The 22,657-nt window shown below is 43.4% G+C and overlaps 1 protein-coding gene and 1 long non-coding RNA gene across 6 annotated transcripts in view; one reads left to right on the top strand and one right to left on the bottom strand.

The window, feature by feature from the left end:
- LOC139614194 (uncharacterized) overlaps window positions 1–22,657 on the bottom strand; it is a 114,891-nt gene that overhangs the window by 26,547 nt on the left and 65,687 nt on the right. The window lies entirely within an intron of this gene.
- On the top strand, window positions 979–17,010 carry c1ql1l2 (complement component 1, q subcomponent-like 1-like 2). Its single transcript, XM_071471354.1, has 2 exons — window positions 979–2,444; window positions 14,897–17,010. Exons 1-2 carry the CDS (start codon window positions 1,836–1,838, stop codon window positions 15,074–15,076), a joined length of 789 nt encoding a protein of 262 aa, XP_071327455.1. The 5' UTR covers window positions 979–1,835; the 3' UTR covers window positions 15,077–17,010.

Below are 22,657 nucleotides of genomic sequence, written 5' to 3'. Positions count from 1 at the left end.
CACAAATTTATAATCTATCATTAAAAAACAAAACAAAACAAAACAAAGAAAACAGCACCAGATATCTATGACCTTGAAGTGCTCATCACTGGATTGTGTGTGGTGTTCAGCTACCAGCTGTATTGGCTTCAGTTTTGTGATTCAAAGCCAGAGATACCATTACATCCTGTGAAGCTGACATGAGCATGTTTTTTTTTTCCCCCCCAACTGGCAATTCAATATTGACATGAATGTGCCATATTCTTCCATCTGTCTTGACACATTTGTCCATTTTGTGTTCTGAGCTGTATTAAGACCGAAAAAACACTGAAGACCGACCTCTTTGCAAATATACCACGCGTTTCATATGATGGCTGTGTTTGTTTGTCATCTACAGACTTCATCATTTGTTTTTCTCACTTTACCATTCATCACTCTAAGTGATGAAAATGTCAGACAAATGACATCACTGCTGCATATAGATTTTTTTTCTCCCAACCAGAACCCTTAATTTGATAAAAAAACAAAAAACAAAACATGGAATCAATACCTAAAAAAAGACACCAATAAAAAAATGGTTCAGGTGGAGAATCACAGTTATTGACACATGGGAAAAGCTGAGGGGGGGAATAAATAACAGGTCAACGTCAGTGGGCTCTAACTATGCCTTTACTCTTAAGTGGCCCAGTGTGATGTGCCACAAAGATCATTTTAAAAGTCTTGAAACAGTTCCTCTACATGTACGCTTGCATTTTGTTGGTTTATGAATTCTACCTTGGCTTTAACTTTTGTAATTAGCACCTTTTTTTTTTTTTTTTAAAAGCTGCTAGCATTTCCTGGCATGGCAGATTTAAGTGTTGTCTTGTGTCTGTGCACATATATGCATGAATCTTTAGAACCCACCTCCAGGAAAAGAAAAAAAAAAAAAAAGACTGTCTTTCCACAGCACCATCTTTATTTTTAGAGGCTGGATGCTGATGAGAGAGGAGAAAGCAAGGGAGCGAGAAACGGCTTCAAAAGTAGGGGGGAAAGTGGGGAAAGCAAGGAGAGGGGAAAAAAGAGAGAGGGATGAAAGAAGGGGAGCAAGATGGTCAGGAAGGTTGTGTTGGTTCCACTGTGGATCAGGAGAGTGGGAGAAAGACATGCAATGTGATGATGAGAGTCCTTCCTCTGAGTGAGCTAGAGAGAGAGAGAGAAAGGGGGACGTAACCACACCAACCTCTCGCTCGATGGGGGGGGAGCAGAGGGGAAGGAGGGGGCTACGTTGCTACTGCCGTATAAAAAGCCAAGCCTGAGAATCCGGCACCACAAACTCACAACACATACACACACACACACACACACACACAAACACACAGATCCAGTGGCTGCTCTGTATCTCTCACACTCACCCACTCTCATCTTTCTCTCTCTCTCTCTCTCTCTCTCTCTCTCTCTCTCTGTGTGTGTGTGTCTCTCGCTCCCTCTGTCTCTCACTTCATTCCTCTGGGCTCTGCATCCTTCTTGCTTCTTCTCACAAGTCAGATTGTGTTTGTAAGTACGCACTGAATGTCTCCCTCTGTGTGCTTGGGCTTCCTTAAGTCTTTTTGTATGTGTGAGTGACTGTTTGCCTACTTTAGTGTGACTGAGCAGAGCAGTGAGGTGTATCAAGTGTATGTGGGTCTCTGTCTCACCCTCACACACTCGCCGATCCTCTTGCAACTCTTCTCGGGATCTCTGGGTCCCTTTCATCGGTGACAGGCTCCCCACACCAAACAGTCACCATTTCCGCCCCCGGGAGACCCACGCTGGCAGCGCAGCCCCTTCCCCGACTCAGCATCGGGAGGAAGACCCTGGTGGCGGCTGCCGTGGGGGTTATGCTGGTCCTGGTGCTGGTGGTCCTCATCCCTGTGCTCGTCAGCTCCGTGGGTACAGATGCCAGCCACTATGAGATGCTGGGCACCTGTCGTATGGTGTGCGACCCCTACCTGAACAAGGGCACTCCGGCCAGCAGCACCAGCTCCACCGGTCTCCAGGCTGAGGCAGAGGCGTTGAGCGACCACAGTAACGTGCTTCCACCCTCCACCCTGCTCCAGGGCCCACAGGGGAAGCCTGGCAGGCCAGGCAAGCCCGGACCACCTGGACCACCGGGAGAACCGGGACCACCGGGACCAGCTGGGCCTCCTGGTGACAGAGGGGATCAAGGAAGGACTGGAATTTTGGGTCTGGGGGGAAATGGAGCTATAAGCACAGCCACCTACAGCACGGTGCCTCGGGTGGCCTTCTATGCAGGGCTTAAGAACCCCCACGAAGGCTATGAGATCCTCAAGTTTGACGACGTGGTCACCAACCTGGGCAACAACTACGATGGCATTTCGGGCAAGTTCATCTGCAGCATACCGGGCACATACTTCTTCATCTACCATGTGCTGATGAGAGGAGGGGACGGCACCAGCATGTGGGCAGACCTCTGCAAGAACGCCCAGGTTGGTGCTTCCAAACTTTTTCTGAGTTTCCTCTCCCCCAGTGTAAGCATGCCTGACTCCTCTGACGCTCACTCTCCTCCTCTCCCCCCCGCTACTTCCTCTATGGCTCTCTCTTTTAAAAGAAAAAAAAAAAAAATCATACATTGCAGGGAGCTGATTTTTCGTAAAGCCAGTGAATAAAAAGTGACTTTGTGCGGTGAGTGTGCGCATCTGCCCTGCGCCTCCAGAGCCCAGAGCGCACAGCTGTGGCACCCCGCGCCTGGAGATAAAGATGTGTTGACTAGTTGCAACCCCCGTCCCCTCTTCGCCTGACGCGTCCTGACATTGCCGAGTCCCCAGATCCAAAAGGACGGTCACAGTGTGGGCGGGTAGTGCGCGCCGGTCTTTTCGCCTCGACGCTGTAAAATCTGGAAAGCGATCAGGCGTTCCGTGCTGTCTGTTCTGAACTGGGACTGATATCTTGAGGAATTTCATGGCAGTCCGTGTCGGAGGGTCGGAATTCAAAGTGGTTCAGGGAGAAAAGTCTGGAGTGATGATGACAATCAAACTGCAGGAGTTGGAAACGTTTTAAAGCTGCAAGAATGAAAGTAATAAAGATGCCGCCTGACATCTTTAATTTGTGTGTGAGGATTAAATGTATTGCATTTCTATTATTATTATTATGATTAGTATTATTAGTATTATTATTACATAGCTATAACCTTCCGTTTCTGTTTCAAATGACTCATTTAACTTTTAGACTGTGGGTTTGGGCTGCTCGGCGCATTATCTGTAAAAAGGGGGAGGGGGAAACAGAAATTTCTCTTACAATATCTGGACCAAACCTCTCTGTGTAAACTCATCGGATAATGTTATCTGTCCGCCGCTGCATCCATCTGTCTTTCCCCGTCGTGTTAAATGCATTAGGACGTCTACGTGATCTATTCACGGCTTCTTTGATGCATCGTTTTAATGGGGCGCTAATCTTATTTCTGGCCCCCGAGGGTCTTCTCAGGTTGGTAATGTGTGCCAGTGTAGTTTGCAGCCTTCCGATCAGCCGTCACATCTTTTACCTTCAAAGTGGCTCCGAAACGCGGTTTGCCCGTGAAAATGATGGATGGTGCACAACAGTTATTGCAGTCACTGTTTGCCGTGTTTACTCAGGCTGCAACTGTGTCTTTACCAGAATGATGACAAAGGAGAAGAATAAAATTTATGAATGCAAAGGAAACAAATCAGACAAGAAGCAACCTGTTATATATTTTTAAAAGGCTTCATGCCACAATACGAAATTCAGTGATCAGAATCAGAGCAAATGCAAAAGCTCAATTCTGTGCTCAAGTTTCTTATATCATAAGAAATAATGAGAAAGCAGAAGTTGGGGGGTTGGCACTTCACACACTGCCATGCCTCTTTACTGTAGAACTGTCCTCGTCACAAGCTCAGCTGAGCTTCATGTCTTGCCACCGACATCTTTGTACAACTGTAAACATGGACACACAGAACAGTGATGACAAATATTGCTGGTGACAGACAGGAAATGTTATTAATGAACATGCGGAGTGCACTGGGCTCTACAGTCACAAGCACACACGCTTGAAACAAGATAAATCTTAAACATCTCAAATTCACTAAATCAGCAGCTTTCACTTGACGTCACGGCCCTGCAGCCTCTGTCACCTGTGTCACATCTGCTGGCTAAAAAAAAAAAAAAAACAGATTTCAGATTTCAGATTGGTCAATTTTCATTTTCTTTAAGTTTTATTGTTTTTTGCAAAGTGGATTAAAGCTGAAAGCTGTTGGGGTTTTAAATCTCAAGTGCTGACACCAAGATATGGGCGACAAGGAGATAAAACAACAGTTGGCATCGTCTCTGTGGCGTGAATCTTTCAGTCCCGCCAAGGCCGCTAGAGGTTAATTCCTTTACCAACACCCAGCAAAAAACAAAAAACAAAAAAAAAAAAACAAGAGTTAGAGCAATTGCCTTCTATATATAATGTCTCACTCAACAGTAATGTTTATGGGTGGGTGTAAAAGTATTGATATATAATAGGGGAAGAAGAACATATGTTCCTATAAAACGCCTTCTGTTCCCGCTTCATTGTCCTCCCAAGAGGAGGGTGTGGAGGTACTTAAGTTAGACACACACAGTGTGCATCTCCAGAGACCCGCGTAATGTTTATTAAGTGGTAGCTGCCTCTCTGTCTCCGTCTTCCTCTGTCCTGTGTCACAGCTTATGCATAAACGTGCACTCCTCTTGCCATGGTGTTTATTAGGCTGTTGGCTGATGGAGAAGGCCCCAGAGCCGCAGTCCGTGTAAATGACTGTGAATGGTTATAAATGTTGGGCCAACTTATGCTGCATCATTGATGAAGTGCTGAGAGTCAGACTGAAGCTCCTACAGCCGCACTGGTGCTTTCCTCAGCTCATTAAGGCAGCAAAAAGCTACACTGTGAGTTGGGACAGGGGAGGCCAGGGAATTGCAGACAATACCAGTATTTTATCATCTTTTGGCTTTAGTGAAGCAGCATGTTTCCAGGCCCTGCAGTGCTGTTTCACTCCAGCATGTGCTCCTCCCACTCCAGGGGTTCTTAGAAGCTGTGTTCAACATCAACATCCATGGGTTACTTTATTTCTTCTCCTCTTTTTTTTTTCTTCTTCTCACTTGGCAGAGTGCTACACAAAAATCGCAGCACTGTCCCCAGAACTTTGACACTTTTTCTAGCTAGACCAAAAAGTTAGCTTCCTGGTAAACAAACAAATAAGGAATCTATTTTCAGCACAGCACACTTTATCCGCTTTCCAAGTTCCTCTCCACACTCTCTTCTTCTGGCTTCTTCATCGCCTGTTCTTTTGCTTGCGTGCCAAATATTCCCACCAATCCTAAACTGCTTCCCCATTAAATCAGTGCCTTGCTATAACCTGTCTTGGACACATCCTGAGAGACACGGCAGTGACAAAGAAGACAAATTTATTGGACGCAGCAGAAGGGGGAGAAGGAGGAGGACAAAAAAGACATAGTTATTGTGCTATTGTGCTATGGAGTCTATTTAATTGTAATTAAAAAGCTTGAACCAGATCCAGGATGTGTTTGCGCTTCTCCTCTACGTTCCCTTCTTAATATTGTTATTAATCCGTAAAACCGTTTCGGAGTTAATTAAAAGCAATGACTTCAGCGTCAGTCTCTCATGAGGACCGCAGTGAATAATCACTCTGTCTCCTCCTTTAATAAGCTTCAACGTCCTTCGTGCACATGGCTCTTCCCTAGCAATTACCTCTGCAGTCTCCTCCTTGCACACACACACACACATGCTCACACACACGAGTACGAGCACACTTGCCCCCACCCTCCCCTCCCTTCCTAACCTACCCCGACTGTGCACTGCCCTCCATCTCTCCTCTGTGTCGGGTGTCCAGGAGCTCACTTTTCTAAAGTTTTCATCTTAAAAGGAAAACTTCTTTTTTTTTTTTATAGAGAAAAAAAAAAGAAGCAAAAGAGAATATGGATTGCGGTATCACAGAATTGATTTGCTAACACACAATGCCATCAATATTCTTCATTGCTCTCAAGTGATGCATTGCACTATAACAGAAGAGGTTACGGAGCACGATCCTTTTCTTGGATTTTGTTTTTGGAGCTCACCTCGCTTCAGAGTAAAGTGATTCTTTTTTTCACCCTCCAGCGTTGCTCAACTTAGCTCAGTCGCGTGTCGTTTCCCTGTCAAGCCATTCCCCTCAGTCCTTCTCCGCTCATGAAGGCACCTCCAGGGAAAGGTTTTCAGCTCTGGTGCACAGGAAGACTGTTTAGCCTGTTGCTGTATATCCAGGTGAAACCCACGCATAGTGTTTAGCATGTGGTGTCAATCCCGACATTAAACATGTGAGCTGAGCCATCTGGATGAGGGTCTGCTCTGTTTGGTTTGATTATTGACATATGTTCTGCAGAAAGGTGCGGACAACAGAAAGAGAAACCATTCGGCAGCTTATTCCTGGGCTGTGGTCCTTACTGATTTTTTAACAAGCAAAAAGCAGACAAGATTTTTTTCTTATTTTTTAGTATTCAAGGAAAAACATGAGCAACTATTGCAAGCAGTAATCTACAGCAATACTTTCACTTGATTGATTTTAACATTCTGGTAATGTTCGGACCTGCTATTCCTCATCGTGGTCTGACTTCAGCACTGAGAGGCCTCTGTGTGTCTGCCTGGTGTAACAGAGAGACTCTGTCTGAAATAGACAGGCAGGGTTTGAGAGAGCCACCCTCAGTCCCTCAGCCTCTTTGCCTGCAGTATTGATCCCCTTATGTGTATGTGTGCATGCGTGTGTGCGCATGCGCGCGTGTCTCTTTCCTTCTTCTGACAGACCCGTTTCTTTCTGCGTGATGTATACCGTGGCACTTCTTCTATAATCAGCCTGAGAGGTAGTGGAGGCGGACCTTTGGCCTTGATCTGCTGTGTAATTGGACATTGGATTTGACACTCTGCCGAGTGGAACATTAGAGCTGGCCTAATTAGGTGCGAGGGCTATTAAATGAAGATTGGCCCATGTTGTTAGGAAATATCACACAGATTGGAAATGTCAAGATCACATCGTGCTGTCATCTGCAAGCACAGGGAAGAAAATCTATCATTTATTGGTGAAGTTTCAAAACTTGCATGAAAACTGCCCACATCTTGTCTGTAATAATTCAATTTACTTTTAAAACATTTTACTCTGAGCTGCACAGAGAGCCATGTGCACACACTCTGTGCTGGCATCTCAGATTAAGTAGCTCATGAAATACTTCTATAATGTCTAATGCACTGAGAGACCAAAAACATACAGTCTAAAATAGGCTATGGATTGTCTCCTGTGGCCGGCTGACTCAAGGATGCTATGGTGTTGACTCACAAGGCTTCTTCATTATAATGAGGGCCATATGGGAGATAGACAAGTGCCCCTGGCCCTCTTATGCAAACATCTCTCTCTCTCCGCCTCTCCCCACGCCCTTGACATTTAGCCATCCCCCAAATTCAGTCTTCAGTAAAACCCGCAATTATCCTCTCCCTCTTCACAGCAAAGCAGCAAGTCAATGGCTTCAAATGACTCACAGTCTGCAACATAACTCAATGTGTTTAACACCTGCTGCCCGCCTTTAAAATGCATGTGGCTAAAACATCAACAATCGCCCCAGCGAGAGAGGGTGAATGGGCTACTGTATGAAAAATGCATGCCATAGCAAAGCTGACAGTCTGCCTCCTCATCCAACACTTGTACAGAAGCTCACTTTGAGAGGAGGCTTTTTCATTTAAGAAAAGAGGGAAATCTAAGTGCCTCGGGGTTAGCACACTGGGAAAAAAAACAACAAAAAAAAACTTAAAGGCTTAGTGTGAACAAAGCTTGAAATTTTTGCAGAAAAAGTCTCTTTTCAGATAAAGCTGCGAGCAGTGATTGTGGTTTTGGTGTTGGTGCTGGAGGCATACAGTGCTGTGTACCTCTATAATTAACTGAGTCTGATGAGTCAGACACAAGAAAGAAAAGACTGGCTGGATCGCAGGTCAAAGTTGATGCCAATTTTTTTTCCCCTACCGCTGTTTCCTTCTGTCAAGCCTCTTTTCAGGAGAGGCTGTCTCGCTCTCATCCTCTTTGTCACCACTGCTGGATTGAGATACTGTTACTACTGGCCCCTCAAAGGTGTCTGCAATGTTTGGATCCAAGTATCACTGGTGCATGTGCTTAACTTAATGAACCAAACTAATGAACTAATGTCTGCCACCAGTCTCACCTTTTTGCGTCGCTGTAAGCAATTTCATAAACACTGAAAGGCTTGTGCAGGAAAGTCACTCTGTTTCAAAGGAGGCTGAGCAGGTACAAAGAGAACAGCTGGTGATATTAATTCAGGAAGCCTTCTTCTACTCTCGTCTGACAGATGGCAAATTTTCTGTTACCATTTCATTCCTCTTATCATGTTTTCACTTCGGTTCCTCCGACAAATAAACCTGTAACACATAGGAGACCCGACGCTTTCTGACACTACAATCCTCTTGCAACCCATCGCATTTTCCTGTTCCCATTATTTCAATGAAATTGCATCTCGTGTGTATGAGTGTGCACAAAAGAAAGAAAAAAAAACAAAAACGCATGTGGCTGTATGTGTATTCCTCTCCGTCACTGTGGGTGTGTGTATTTGTTATGTGTTGTGCGGTGAGATGCTGGATCAGGCTCAATAGCAGTGGCAACCCATCTAAGCTGCTATTAAGCATGCGGTTCACGGCTGGAATGTTCAAACATAATTAGACAGCAGTACACTTTGATTTAAAGAGGACCAATAGACTTGTCGAAATGGAGGCTCAACATCAAGTCAACAAATCCCTGTCGGAGAAGCCACGACACATGTCCTTGTCGCAGTGACAAAGCTTCTTGTGCGATCGCCGTCCCAGAGAGACTTTACAGGCCCCTCCTGCGGCAGACGCAACACATAAAGCTTCAAACTGTCAGGATTTCCATAAACAGTTTTTTAATAGTTTATAATAAAAGCAATCCAGCCAACCTCACGATATGACACACCACAGCTGCTGAATGAAAGTGATGTAGAACATCTTTTAAATAGAATGCAATTGAAAGTGTTGATTACAAAAGAAATCCCACGTGACTGAGGAGCGATGACGGTCACTATTTTTAAGATGTGCCATCTGCTGGGCAGCATCTTCATGTATCATAAATACCATCGTTATTGACAACTGTGGCGTTCATATTCACAGTTAAACAGTGCACGAGTTAAGAGAATCCACACTTTGCTTTTCCAGGCACGCATTATCTATTAAGCCCGAGCGCAGCCTTGAATGTTCTGTGTCTCCCCTCAGAATATTATTCAATCAAAGCCATTACGTTGACGATATGACGGATGCAAACGCGCGAGCAGCCACAAGGAAGACAACATTGCCTGACACCTCATTTACCATAGCGGGAGCCGGCGCTTACAGCCTCATGCTTTGTTTGTCTTGTCAAAGTTCCTTTACATATTCGGTGTCAAGGTCACGCGCTGCCGGTTGGCTGTTTGTCCTGCTCGACTCTCACTATACAGCTGCTGGATGCTGCATTTCAACCTCTGGCTCATATTCCTAAGAAGTGGTGTGTGTGCAGTGGAGACAAAAAAGAAAAGAAAAGAAAAAAAAGAGAGAGGAAAAATAGCTCAAATAGGAGCTCCCTGATCATTATTTCAAAAATAGTGAGAGGTTTTATTCATGCGTGCTTATCATTGAAAGCAAATGAAGGAGGCCTAGACTGCAGCAGTTAGTCTCTGAAGGGGATTAAAACCATTAGAGCAAAGAAACAAAACAAAACAAAAATATCATTGTGAAAGAACTAGAAGGATTTCTGGGAAGTTTACTTTCACCAGGGCTTTGCTCACTCTCTGCTAAAGGAAAATGTTATATTTGTACCCCCATACCTCCATAAAGAGCAAATGAAGAGAATCATTTAAGCTATATTACACATCTGTGACATTGCCAGAGGTTCCCAGGTTCAGTGTGAACACCCGCAAAGCAAATATTTTGATAAAGTTTCATTAAAATCCCAACTGACAAATCCTCCTGAGCCATCGTCTCCCGCTGCCTCCCACCAACCCAAAAGCGGTAACCCTCTAATAAGATGGTGTTGACTTTGCACACTCAGGGCACATCATATCATATTAATATGCACTGGACGCAGACATCTCAGAATCAGAACAGGAGGCTTTGTTTGCACATCGATATGAGCTTTGCTAGATTTAATCAGGAGGATAAACAATAAAAAAAAAAAAAAAAAGTACAATACGCAATATATTGCTCCTGCATCTTAAAACCTCTCCTCAGAATTTCATTATCCGGATTAGCCTTATAGCATTCGCACATTTCACACCAATGTGACCGCTGCTGTCCGTGACATGTTGGTGAAAAGTTTGAGAAACCCTCCCATCTGTCTCGCCTCTTTATTACGAATTAGAAACCCACATCTGTGCCAGGTGCTTCAGTGGATATAGCGAAGTTTGTCTTGCTCTTTATGGAGCCTGAAGAAGGTCATCGGGACTGAAATGTTGCACAAATATTACTTTAAGTGCTGTGCCCCTGCTTGATGTTCTTTTAAATGCATCTGGGTTCACTATAAAAAAAAATCTTCTCTTATTCATTTCACCTTCCATTACAAAATTGAGTTTTTTTTTAAAATCATTGTTTAGACAGCTGAAGAAATGTCAGCCTTGCTCCTCACTGCTCCACAATTCAACGCCGTGAGCTGAAGGCTGCTTCTGTGTTTGAAAAGGATGGAACCCAGCAGAATATTGGCCTCTGAATAGAAGCATAATAATAATGTGGAGGTTAAAAAAAAAAAAAAAAGAACAGTTAGATTCCAGTAACTAAAATTCATGTTTATTATGATAAAACCTTTTGAGGCATGTTTTGCAGCCCATGCTGGTTCACAGAAAATCAGTGTTATACACTGATAATGGTCATAAAGTATACTAGTAGTTACCACAGCCAATAACACAAACACTGTTGCAGCCCTTGCAATGTTTATTCCTGTATAATGTATATTGAAGTGTTGTGCAGAGATGTTGTGTAAGGTGTCACAGATATGGCACCTTTCCACTTAAACACTTTTTTACAACAGTAGTGCAACTATGTTTTATTTCATGATCCACTCTTTAGCCTCTAGTCGTTTTATCATTGTGTTGATCGGGAAAAGAAGCACTTATGAAACTCCAATGACTCTCTCAAGGTTTTCTAAAGGCTTTTAATGCTTGTATTATTTACAGCTTGAAAATATATATAGGATTTCAAAGTAATAACAAATAGCTATTCTATTCTCTCGTGTAAGAGTGATTCAAACTGCTGGTTAGCCACTTTCATAAAAGCTTTACATTTGCTATTTTAATAAGACTTTGCACGCCTCTGCACATCCTCTGCACTTTTTTTATCTTCCCAACAGCAGGTTGTTAAAAATCAACAGAGGATGAGCTGAGGGTTTAGTATTAACAGCGATAGCCAATATTGAACAAAAGGCAAGAACATCCTTAATGAAACTTAGCTCTATTAACAGAATCCATAGAGAAAGACACAGCATCACATGCAGAGGAGTCAGGTCAAGAGTGAAAACATGAGAATAAGAAGCAGTAAAGTGAAAAAACTAACAAATACAAATGAAAACAATGCACTAATATTAGCAAGATGTTAATTATGAAATGAGTGGATTCTATTATTTTACATTATATTAAATGTCAGTAGAGCCTTTTCCAGGTTCCCTGGTAACTTTGGTAATAGCAATGCTTTCTGTGCAGGAGATCTCTGTCAGTATCTGGCCTCTGCTCACATTTGTCAATTTGCCTGTTGTGTGTAGTCCTTAAAGACGCCAGCTAATTATTGGGCATCCGCTATGCCGCCTGTTGGGCCAGCTTGTCGACACCGGCTAGAAAAGCCCTGATTTAAAGCTGCGTGGACCAATGCTGAGGTGAGGCAGGGGCCAGAGTGGACTTTTGAGACCCGATAATGAGCCACAAGAATACACTTCAAATGCACAAAAACTATTGATTTTGATTCAACCTTACAGACCAAACTAAGTGACTAATTGGCTTATTTAACCAGTGGCTACTTTAAAGGATGCAGAGTGCTTTCTTTTTCATCTCAAGAGAAAATAATGATCTTCTTGTTCGATTTAATTCAATGTAAGCTACGAATGATGCAGATCTCCTTTGTGACTGTCTAATAGCGCTGAGATACAGTGCAGGCTGAAAGTATTTGGTGAGTAGAAAATGATTTGTTGCTCTGGTTCTATAAACCAACATTATTGGATTTGGATCTGTTAGGTTAAAGTCCCAATGTTCAGTTTTAATTTAGCATCCATGTTAGGCTGATGTATGGGTTAAAGCTATATTGGGTATTATAACCGATTTATAGTCAATTTTAGGTGACCAAAGTTGACTGGACAAATCAATATAAATGTTTGGTATCCTCCCTGGTGACACTCTGCCAATGTTTCTGGGTCTTTTTGCCTACAGTCAGGTCTTCAGCATCTGATAAACAAGCTAAGATGGACTGAGATCGAGTGATTGATTTTAACCGGTCAAGAACATCCCACGGTTCAGCTTTAAAACCTCCTCTGTTGTCTGTATGTTCGGATCACCATCCTGAGGCATTATCTTAACTTTGGGGTATAGAAAGGACATGAATATGAAAAGCTTTAACCCCACAGTCAGTGTTCAAATGGTAACAGGGCTGATTTTAGTTTCGAGGTCTGCGGGAGTGATGCTACACATGTGAAGGAAGAGCAAGCAGTGTGAAGTCTGGTTGGGTCTGAAACTGTAGCCTGATCCTCATTTCTGCTTGAGGCTAGTGACTCGAGGCTGCATTAACTGCTACTAACATAATATACCCCAATCTGTGACTGCATTGTGGGTAATGTAGGTATCAGGTTTTGACAAGGAAGAAGAATGGTGGAGTACAAAAATGTTTTATCTCTGGTTCTGTCGCATCAATATGGATTTTTTTCTAATTAAAGGAGCTATTTGTATGTTTTGCTATTGCTATATAGCCAGTGTTAGTAGTAGCTGTTTACTTACTAGTCTGGAAGAAACGTTGTGAATGCCCTGAAGACAGAGGGCGTATTGTAACCTCTTGTCTTGTAAACGCAACAATAGCCGAAGCTCTTGTCAAGCAACAATCACCATCCCGACAAGAAAGCGCGTTGGGCAGCAGGGAATACGTACAAATATCTCCTTTAACACTGTCCATCTTGAATGTTACAGAAGTGCAGTGCTGAATCTGTGAAATATATTAAATGTAATGTGCTGGAATTCAGAGCCAAAACCTGTGAGAATACTGTCACTGTCCAAATACTAACAGACTGCACTTCACAGAATAAGGTTTAAGTTCGTGACTGTTGCGGAGGATCATATTTAATTTGGCTTCTTGGCTCACCGGAAAAGGCACACACTGTATGAAGGCGACATCCAGTGTATCACCTTTACTGTGTGTCTCCTAACTTTGTACTCACTCTCCTTAGTTTTAAAAAGAAAGAAAGAAAATGTTAAAACCAGCTCTGTGTGTCTTAAAAAACATGCAACTTCAAAAATAACATTATATAGCAGTCATTCCTACTGATAATCTACCACTTTATTAGTCTCTCTCTCTCTCTCTCTCTACCACACACACACACATGCACGCATGTATACCTGTACATGAAAACCCCATCTATTGTTTCAGTGCCCATTTGGCAATGCAGCTACAGTCTCCTCCCCAGAGAGAGAGAGCATGTTTGTGGTGGAGCTCTTAATTAACCAGGACAGGTTATTTAGAAACTGCTCCAAATGTCCTATAGCCAGAATGGCCTAACACACACATATACAGACACAAACAGAGTCAGACAACGGTAAACATTGATAAAAATTCCTCATTTTCTCTTTTTTTTATAACACAAACTCATTCCAGTCATTCTTGTCATTCTCATTGCTCTGCATTATTAAGTATTTCTGCTCGGATCCAGTGCTCGTCTTTCATGTGTTCCTTGTTGCATTTCTCAGTAGTTTCCTCCACAACGAGAGCCAGCCCTGCTGCTAAGTTTCTGAAACTTTCCCTTTCTGTGGACCTTTTTGTTCCAAGGTTGAATGTTAGGTCTTCTAAGACCACTGGCTAGATTGAAACCATAAATCTGCTTGACAGAGAGGCCTGAGGTTTGACTGACCCTCCGGCTGCTCCTGTAGGTTTAATATCAATATGAAGAACTATTGGTGCTATTGGTGTGTCCAGTAATTTATTTCCCTTCAAAATGAAAAACTGAGTTTTTATTTTGGGTATTCCCTAACTGATACATTCTCCGTCGGTGCGACAAGATTCTCTTGTGGTGCAGTGGCAAAGTGATTTTTCAGACTAAAGACAATTTTTTTTTTTGTGCTCTTCATTTCCCACATTTATTCTGCCAAGAAGTGATGAAGTTTTTATGTTTTGTTTTAACAGTTTTGGTCTGAAACGTTCGTTTGCTGGTGAACTGGCAGAATATCTCAAAACCTTGTCAGTAGACATCATTTAAGAAAAACTGTGGCCATGGAAGAAGGAAAATCTGACTACTTTTTGGTGTAGATCTGAAGACATGGCTCCAAGAAATTTCAAAATGATGAGCTGAATGAAATAAATAACTAAATGAATAAATAAACAACTATATCTCAACATTTATCTCAACATCTCATGCCTGTGCGCAGATCATTTTGTATTATTAAAATAACAAATTTAGAGGACTGTGCAGCCTTGGTGGAGGTATGTCAGAGCTCTATATATGGTTTTAGTTCATATTTACAGTAACAGAGACTTGCAACAGTGAATACAGTATCTGTCTGGTATCTGTGTTGAGTAGAATGAGAGAGGGACAATCTTTCCAGTGCACTTCCTAAATGACTTAAGTCCTGATATGTACTGTAGCTAACAAGCCGACCCCTTCTCCTACATGTTCGTCTGCCCCTTGTCTTCCAGGTTCGTGCCAGTGCCATCGCCCAAGACGCTGACCAGAACTATGACTACGCCTCCAACAGCGTCATCCTCCATCTGGACGCAGGCGACGAGGTCTACATCAAACTGGACGGCGGCAAAGCCCACGGAGGCAACAACAACAAGTACAGCACCTTCTCTGGCTTCATCCTCTACGCAGACTGAGAGCACACAGACACAAAGAAGGTCAGACAGGAAGAGAGAAAGAGTTGTACAACCGGGGGGGGGAGGGTGTGTGTGTGTTAAAAGCCGGAATGCTTTCTAGTTTTCCTAATTCTCTCCATCATCACGGACACCTCTGCTTCGTATCCATCAGCCAAGACACCCAGGCTCTGTAGCCGAGCCTGAGTGCAAAGCTCCTGAGGAAGCACTGAGAGGGGCCGGGCGGGCGGCGTGGGAGGAGTGGGACGTGGGGGAGGAGGTGGGCTGTTTTTTTTTTTTTTGCCTGCACTCCTCAACATAATGTTGACGTGTCAGAGGCTCCTCGATCTCAGTGTCTCTCCTCTTCAGCCCTGCTCCATTGCACAGAAGTATCAACAACTAAAACGAAAACCCTGCAAAAAGTGGACGATCTCACCTCTTCTCTCCAGTGGCAACGGTCAGCTGTACTGTCAGTGGACTCGATTGACTGAAACTTGTAGTGTTGTTCCGTGCAATTTTCCTTAGATTGTGTTTTTATTTTGTAGACATGCATAATATTCTACACAGATGAGATTTAAAAAAAAAAAAAAGAGAATATATTCGTCCAGTGTGAAGATATCCTGTGTGACTGAGAGAAAGGATTGTGAGATGTTATTTGTGATGCAGCTCAGAGATATAACAGCTGGAAAAGAAATCTTTAAATCAAGACTGTCAGTATTTGATGGCAGTGGGTGTTTTTTCTCCATCACTGGGTACAGCAAGGTAATTATATATATTGTTCATGTGGAGAATAACAATATATTCTGCACTGTATCTTCCAATGTATCTGGAAAAAGTAAACATCTCATATAGAGAATACCCTTTCCCACAAACCGCCTCACACTTTTCACTTCAACCACAAAATGTCCTGCTGCTGTTCGGATTAAAAGTAAGAGTTCAAATCGTCTCTTCGATGTTCTAGTTTTATGTAGACTCTTGACTCGGCATGACTGGCCACGTGACGAAGAAGTGAAAAAAATCTGAGATCAGATTCTGAGGTAAGCAAGTTGAAGAGCGCCCATTCTTTTCTTCTTCCCCGCTGTTGGCGACCTTTGAACCTCCTTTCACAGTTGTAAAAAAAAAAGTGAGGTTCTGAAGTGGGTGGGGTAAGAGGGTAATCTCTAGGGTGAGAGGGCCGGTGTTGTCACAAAGACCCACAGATAAAGGGGGGGGGGGATTTCCAGGCACAGTGAGTGAGCAATTTTTCTGTTTCAGTGTCTCCGAGCTTCACTGGGATGTCATTCCATTCATTAGCTGCATATTCACTGACACACAGGCATTATGGTAATATTTACTCAACATGGCGGCCTGACAGCTTGCTTGAGAATGAAATTGATTGGGTGAGTGACTCGGCCTATTATGACTGCATGTTTGTGTGTGTGTGTGTGTGTATGCGTGTGTGTGTGTGTGTGTGTGTGTGTGTGTGTGCGCGCGCACATGTGAGAATGTATGTATGTATCTGTGCATACCAGTGGGCGTCTGCATTTTAGCATGTGCCGTGCCATAGCTACATCGTTCTTTTCCAGAGTTATTCCTGTGCTACAGCCAATGACAGATATTTTACTCAGCAGCCAATGAGATTGTGCTCTGTAGGGTGGGGAGCCTCTATAGATATGACGAGAAGAACAAACAGCTTGTAAATGAAATCTATGACATTGTTTGTCTATCTTATCTTTTGGAATTGTTGAATACATTTAAATAATAAATGGGATTTTTTGAGTGACTTGTCTCACGAGAATTCTTGTATCCCAAATACGCTAATTAGGGGAAAATGATCTGTAAATGACCTCATTTGCTCTGTGAGACTAACTAACTAGAGTGCAAACAACATGAGAGGAAATGTGTGTTTCTTGCTCTGTTTAAACTGAGAATTTTAACAATGGCCTGTCAGTGCAAACATTAAAAAAAGAATCCTATGAGCAAGTCCCTCATCTCTCTTTTCATCTCTAAAAAGTTAAATATATTTAGGGTGATGGGTGTCGGGGGAAAGATTTCTGTGTTTATGCTCCCTGTGTCCCATCCTGTGGAGCCTCCCTCCATCTGTAAAGGTGCGCTCAGAGATAAAGACCCTCCAACAACATCCCCCTGTGGAGTAAAATGCAGTTTCTGAATGCAGATGAGCCCTTAAGGAAATGCAGGCTATTTCTCAATCGGCAATCGTGGCATCGTTTCACAGATTCTCATCAACAGAGGCAATGATATACCCAGCGAGGAAGTGAGGACGGAGGAGAAAAGACAGGGGGAGGAGAGACTGAGCGAGATAGAAGAGGAGCAGAATATGGCTTGACAAAGACAGATGGAGACACGAGAGAAAGAGTAGGCCATGGAGAGGAGTAATGGGGAAGAGACAGATAGGGAGGGAGAGGGTAAAGAGAAATAGAAGGAAGACAGACAGAAGCAGAGGGGGGCTGGTACTGATTTGGGGGTGGAGGGGGGAAGGAGGGCTGGATTGTTTTCAGCGTGGAGTGATTCCCTGTCGGGGCTGTGTGAGGTGTCAGGAGAGATTAGCCGGCGTGGAGCTGGAGGAAAGAGCTTGAGATAGCTCAGATTGGACAAGTGTCAAGAACTGGACGTCCCTCAGACCTGGCAGGGATGGGATCTGACACTGGCTGCTGTGCTGGGTCGCACTACTTTGCTCTTAAGGGAGGCAGTTACTCCTCTCTGTATCATTTTATCCATTTCCCTCTAGTGTATAACAAGCTAATTACATGCACGCTTGGATAAATGAGAGTGTTTGAGCCTTGCTTAATGGCACTAACATCTGTAAACCATTTTCACCATAATTTTAAAGACATTATCTCAAAACAACAGGACCATCATGGAAAATAAGCATCTACCAGCTGCGTTTTAGTGTTTGACACCAGGTTAGATTTTGTTTCTTCAACACAAATCGACTTACAGCTGTCAGAGCTTCTCGCAAAGCTGGATGGTGAAAGAAGTAAAGGAGCAAGAGGAAAACGGATTCCATGTCGATCTCTGTCTGCTGACAAAAACGCAGTTTGTGGAAAGTTTGTCAAACACTGTTTCTCACAATAAAGCGTAAAAGGGGGAAAAAAAACCTAAATGATAGAAAATCATTGTTGTTGTGTAGGGAGTGGATGGGAGGGAGTGTGCCGTGGTATTGTCTTGGCAGTGACCAAAATAAACAGAAATCATAACTCTGGAGTGAGCGTGAAGCATTAAAAAGACATTTTTTAAAAAGAGCTGAAAAGCATTTATAGTGGATTTCAGAGGAGTCCAGAAAGAATTTGAGGCACGCTTTCATTCATAAGATATCTTGATAATTTCCTGTATTGGTGGTGATCCATTAGCTTTTTTCAGTCTTCAACCTAATCTATAAAACCTTACTCCTGACTTCTTTTAAAATCTCTTTGTGCAGTTCGTGGCACAACAGCTGTTTTTTTGTGTGTGTGTTTTTCCTGTGACTACACCTGGCAGATGATGTGACACTCAGGAAGAAGTGACTGCGGCAACATCCACGCTGATTATGTCACCCACATTTCCTCGACAGAAAACTGAGCCCAGGTGTGTCTCCTGCTACTGATGGGATGATGAATTTCCTGTGTTAAATACGTCCCTCGAACCTTCAGTTAAAAAAGTAGCATCGGCAGCAATTTACGCCACTTTTTGCTAAAAATCATACACGGCAATATGTCACATTTTATTGGTGTGAAAATGACCTTTGTGTGATTTAACAGCTGTCAGTGATGACACTAGATAACGGGGATTCATGAGTGTCCAGTGTCTCAATTTATTGGTCATTATGGAGTAATCTATAGAAAGTCTGTTCTATAGAGAGCAGCGATTTCAGACGGAGCAGGTTTTAAATGAAATTTGTCTGTTTTTCATCATGTGCATCCATGAATCTGTATATATTAATGCACTGCATGTCTTCTTTTGTGTTTTTAATGGGTAAAGAAAGTTTCAGTGAGGTGATGTGATGTTAAGTCAAGTGAGTGAGGGGCCTCTACTCTACACTGACTGCTGTGAGATAAGAGGACACTAAATCCTGGTCTCTTGCTTGTTAAGCTTTTGAAGGTGTTGTTAAATGTGATCTTGATGGTAATATTCAGTTTTATCCAGCATCCCTAACAGCAGGGTCTCACTGCAGCCCCCTGGGGCAGAAACTGTCTGGAGGGCGGCGAGTTCATTGGCAGCTTGTTCAGGTTTACAAAAGGTTTCCATCTACAACATGAACGTTTACAATTCTGACTTGCACACACTGTCGCACCATGATTTTCTTTCCATGTTCAAGCCTGACCTTTTACTCTCACCTTTTTTTTTCACCTATTTTCTTTCCTCCTTAGCGTGCCCTGCCTTTAACCTGGTATGACAAACACAAAGGTTAGGAAAGCAGACAGCTGTTAGTGGACCGGCGTCCTCCTGCCACCCAGGAGCCACTCCTGTACGCACAAACACACATTCATAAACATACACACAGGAACCTCTGCATGATCGCACAGTCACACATTAACACTGTCAACCTTGCTGTGTGTGCTGTGACCGTTGTACATGATTCCCTTTGTCAGTTTGGGTTACGGCCGAGGAGGAAGCCTTTCCCGGTTGTCCCTGGATGGTCGGAAGCTGCCAGGCCAGGTGTACTCTGCAGTCACTCCCTGCGCCCGGGGGGGAGCGCACCCAGCTGAGCCGCCCAGGCTCTTATCTGCAGGCCCACCCTCGGACTGTGACACCGTGACCCCACCTTGTCGCTCTACTGCCTTGCATACACTTGTTTAACACTGGAACAACATATTCCCGGCAACAGCAGAGTGAAAGTCGACTCACAGAACTTCAGACACCTCTGACCCTCGTTCCTTTCTTTGACTCTAACTTGCCACATCTGCTGTCTGTGCTCTCCATGTATTTTTTTTTTTTTTTTTTTTCGCGTAGAGGTCTGACCATAGCCCCGCGCCAGCCTTTACATGCTGCAGGCAGAGACAGACAGCATGCAACGCAGTAAATGTTTCTCACTTTCTCCACCTCCTCCTCCTCCTCCCTCACAGTGAAAACAACATGGCATCCTTACATGTTGTGGCGCCACATCTCCAGAGAACTCACTGTAAAGAGAGATAAAAAAAGAACAAACAAACATCCAACATGCCTTTTTTTCCCCTTCAGCAGGCTGAAGTGCATTAGTGACCTTTTAAAGTGCTGTCTCCCTAGTGCCTTGCACACACCCCAAAGAAGAACAAACTACTAATAGGGCTAAAAAGCTGACACACTTAAAACAAAGATCAAACCATTTCTTAGCCATGGGGCAGCACTTGCTACATTAATGGGATTCAATTATGTAGCCAAGACAAACAAACATCTTCGTAGGCAAACAGCAGCCAAATGTGTAAAGTTTGTGTAGAATGAGGACCACAAATATGTAAAAATACTTTTTTATAAAGAGTACTAAATTCTGTTGATATTCACTGTTCTATGAGTCTGATAACTATGCAGATCCGTCCCTTCATCTAAAGCAACATCCATGACTTTACAGTCACCTGCTTCACATTTAATTTACAAATACAAATAAAAAATAAAAGGCTTGGATTCTAAAGAAACAACAGCTATGAAGATGGAAGGAAATGAGCAGTGTAAAACATAAAATTTACCGCTTGGTTCAAGGAAAAGACGGGGCGGCGGAGTACATTTGAAATGGGCATCTTGCAGAAATGGAAGTACTTGTTTTCTTCATCTACAAAATGACCTTATTGGTTAGAATCGTGGGAGGCAGTAAGCTCACACCATATGACTCTAATTGCAACGTGTGTGCGTGCTGGTGTGAGTGTGCATGCTCATGTGTTTGTGGAGTGCAGTGGTGTTTGCGTGAGCGGACATCAGACAGAGCTACAGGGCCTACAGCGAGGAACCGCGGTGAGGTGGATAAGCTCAGAATTGCAGAAGGGCAGATGTCAAGAAGGAGACATTACCCTCCACAATACTCCCACTCGAAACTGGATAGGCCATTACATGGTATATTTCAGACATTAGCATGCAGATAAAATAGATATTGACAAGTAAGAGAGGCAGTCACCCTAGCTGGCAAATCAAGATATTGTGAATAATACACAAAACCTCTAAAAGATGTCTGCGGGAGACGGTGCAACTCGGAAATAAGAAATCATGCCAAACTTCTAATAAAATGCAAAAGCCACCAGATTCTTGCATAACTTTGAGCAGTCGGCTTGTTGTGAGTAATAACTCCCCAAATTTAGCTCAGTTTGCTCTCTCCTGCTACTTCTCGCAGTCTGATGGATGTGTGGCATGCTAGTCATGTCGCCTTGTGTCACCTGTGCTTGCGCTCGCTCTGGGCGGGGAGACAGAGAGAGAGCCATGGGAGGTCTGGAGGAGGCCAGAGTGGGAGAGAAACAGACATCTGTGATTAACACATACAGACACGTGTCAGTGTGGAGCATTCGCCGGGAGGCACGCTGGGAGACGCTCACACACAACCTGCTCCTGACAGCAGAAGTTTGCCTAAAATAAAGACACGAAATAAAAACCATGAGAAAATCTGCAGAGGCCACGACGCCGCCACCAACACATTCGCAACAACACGAGGAGATATTAATTAATAGACTGGGTGAAACATACATTTCACGCTGAAGTGAAAGTCATGCAGCTGTCTGCACAGGTGCGCAAAAAGATACACACACGCAGCCACGTATCTCACACCTCCCTTTGGCATGTGCTGTAACAATGAATTGTTTGTAGCGTTATTTAGAAACATGAAAGGACCTCTGGAGATGTGCCACTCTAAGGAGGTTTGGGGGTTTGGAGCGACAATTCCATTATTCTTTTCTAATACCATATGTTCAGATTACACAGCAGTCTGCCTCTCCCTCTTTGTCTCTCTCTCTCTTGCACACACACATACAGCATACTTGTGAGGACTGTCACTGATACAACGCATTTTCTCACCCCTACTGGCCACTTTAAAACAAGCCTGGTCTCAACCCTAACCTTTATGGGTAACTTTGGTCTTATGTTATGGATCATTCCTACCAATAATAATCATTAACTCATTAACTTAACAGCTGAAATCTCAGGTCAAAAAACTGACTTTCGACCTACTGCACTTCTCCGAGTTGTGTGTCGCCACAGTGAGAGTTTATTACTTACATTTCAACATTTTCAGATTGATCACCAAATAAAGTGGTTTAGATAAACTGGACAAACCTGTCTAACCTCTCCAGATCTACAAGAAGCAAGTTGTGATATCTTTAGTCACAACTGTTACCATAACTTTAACCTTAACCCTCAAATAACCTTTTGAAGGAGTGGGAAAAAAATGCCCTTATGACGTCTAAAACTTCCACAATGCAGGAATTACAAGAGCACACCTGTGCAACTGAGCTAGGTCCAGTGGTTTGCTACCTGGGGATAATCTGATTGGATACCTGTTGCCGTTCCACTGGGGTGGATTCACTGACACTGAACGCACATCCAGCTGCAGAGACAACAGCAAATGTTCAGGATGACATGTCCTAAACTGAATGCATTAACCTGGTGATTGCCTGGGTATAAGAAGAGGTTTCTGATAAACAGAGGCGTTAATGAGCCCCTGCCAAGGTGAAG

This window comes from Trachinotus anak, unplaced genomic scaffold, assembly GCF_046630095.1.
Source record: "Trachinotus anak isolate AG129_WGS33_773 ecotype Australia unplaced genomic scaffold, CSIRO_AGI_Tana_v1 ptg000003l, whole genome shotgun sequence".
Classification (NCBI taxonomy): Eukaryota; Metazoa; Chordata; class Actinopteri; order Carangiformes; family Carangidae; genus Trachinotus; species Trachinotus anak.
Note: the sequence above shows the minus strand (reverse complement) of the source record. Positions and strands in the feature narration are given on the sequence as shown.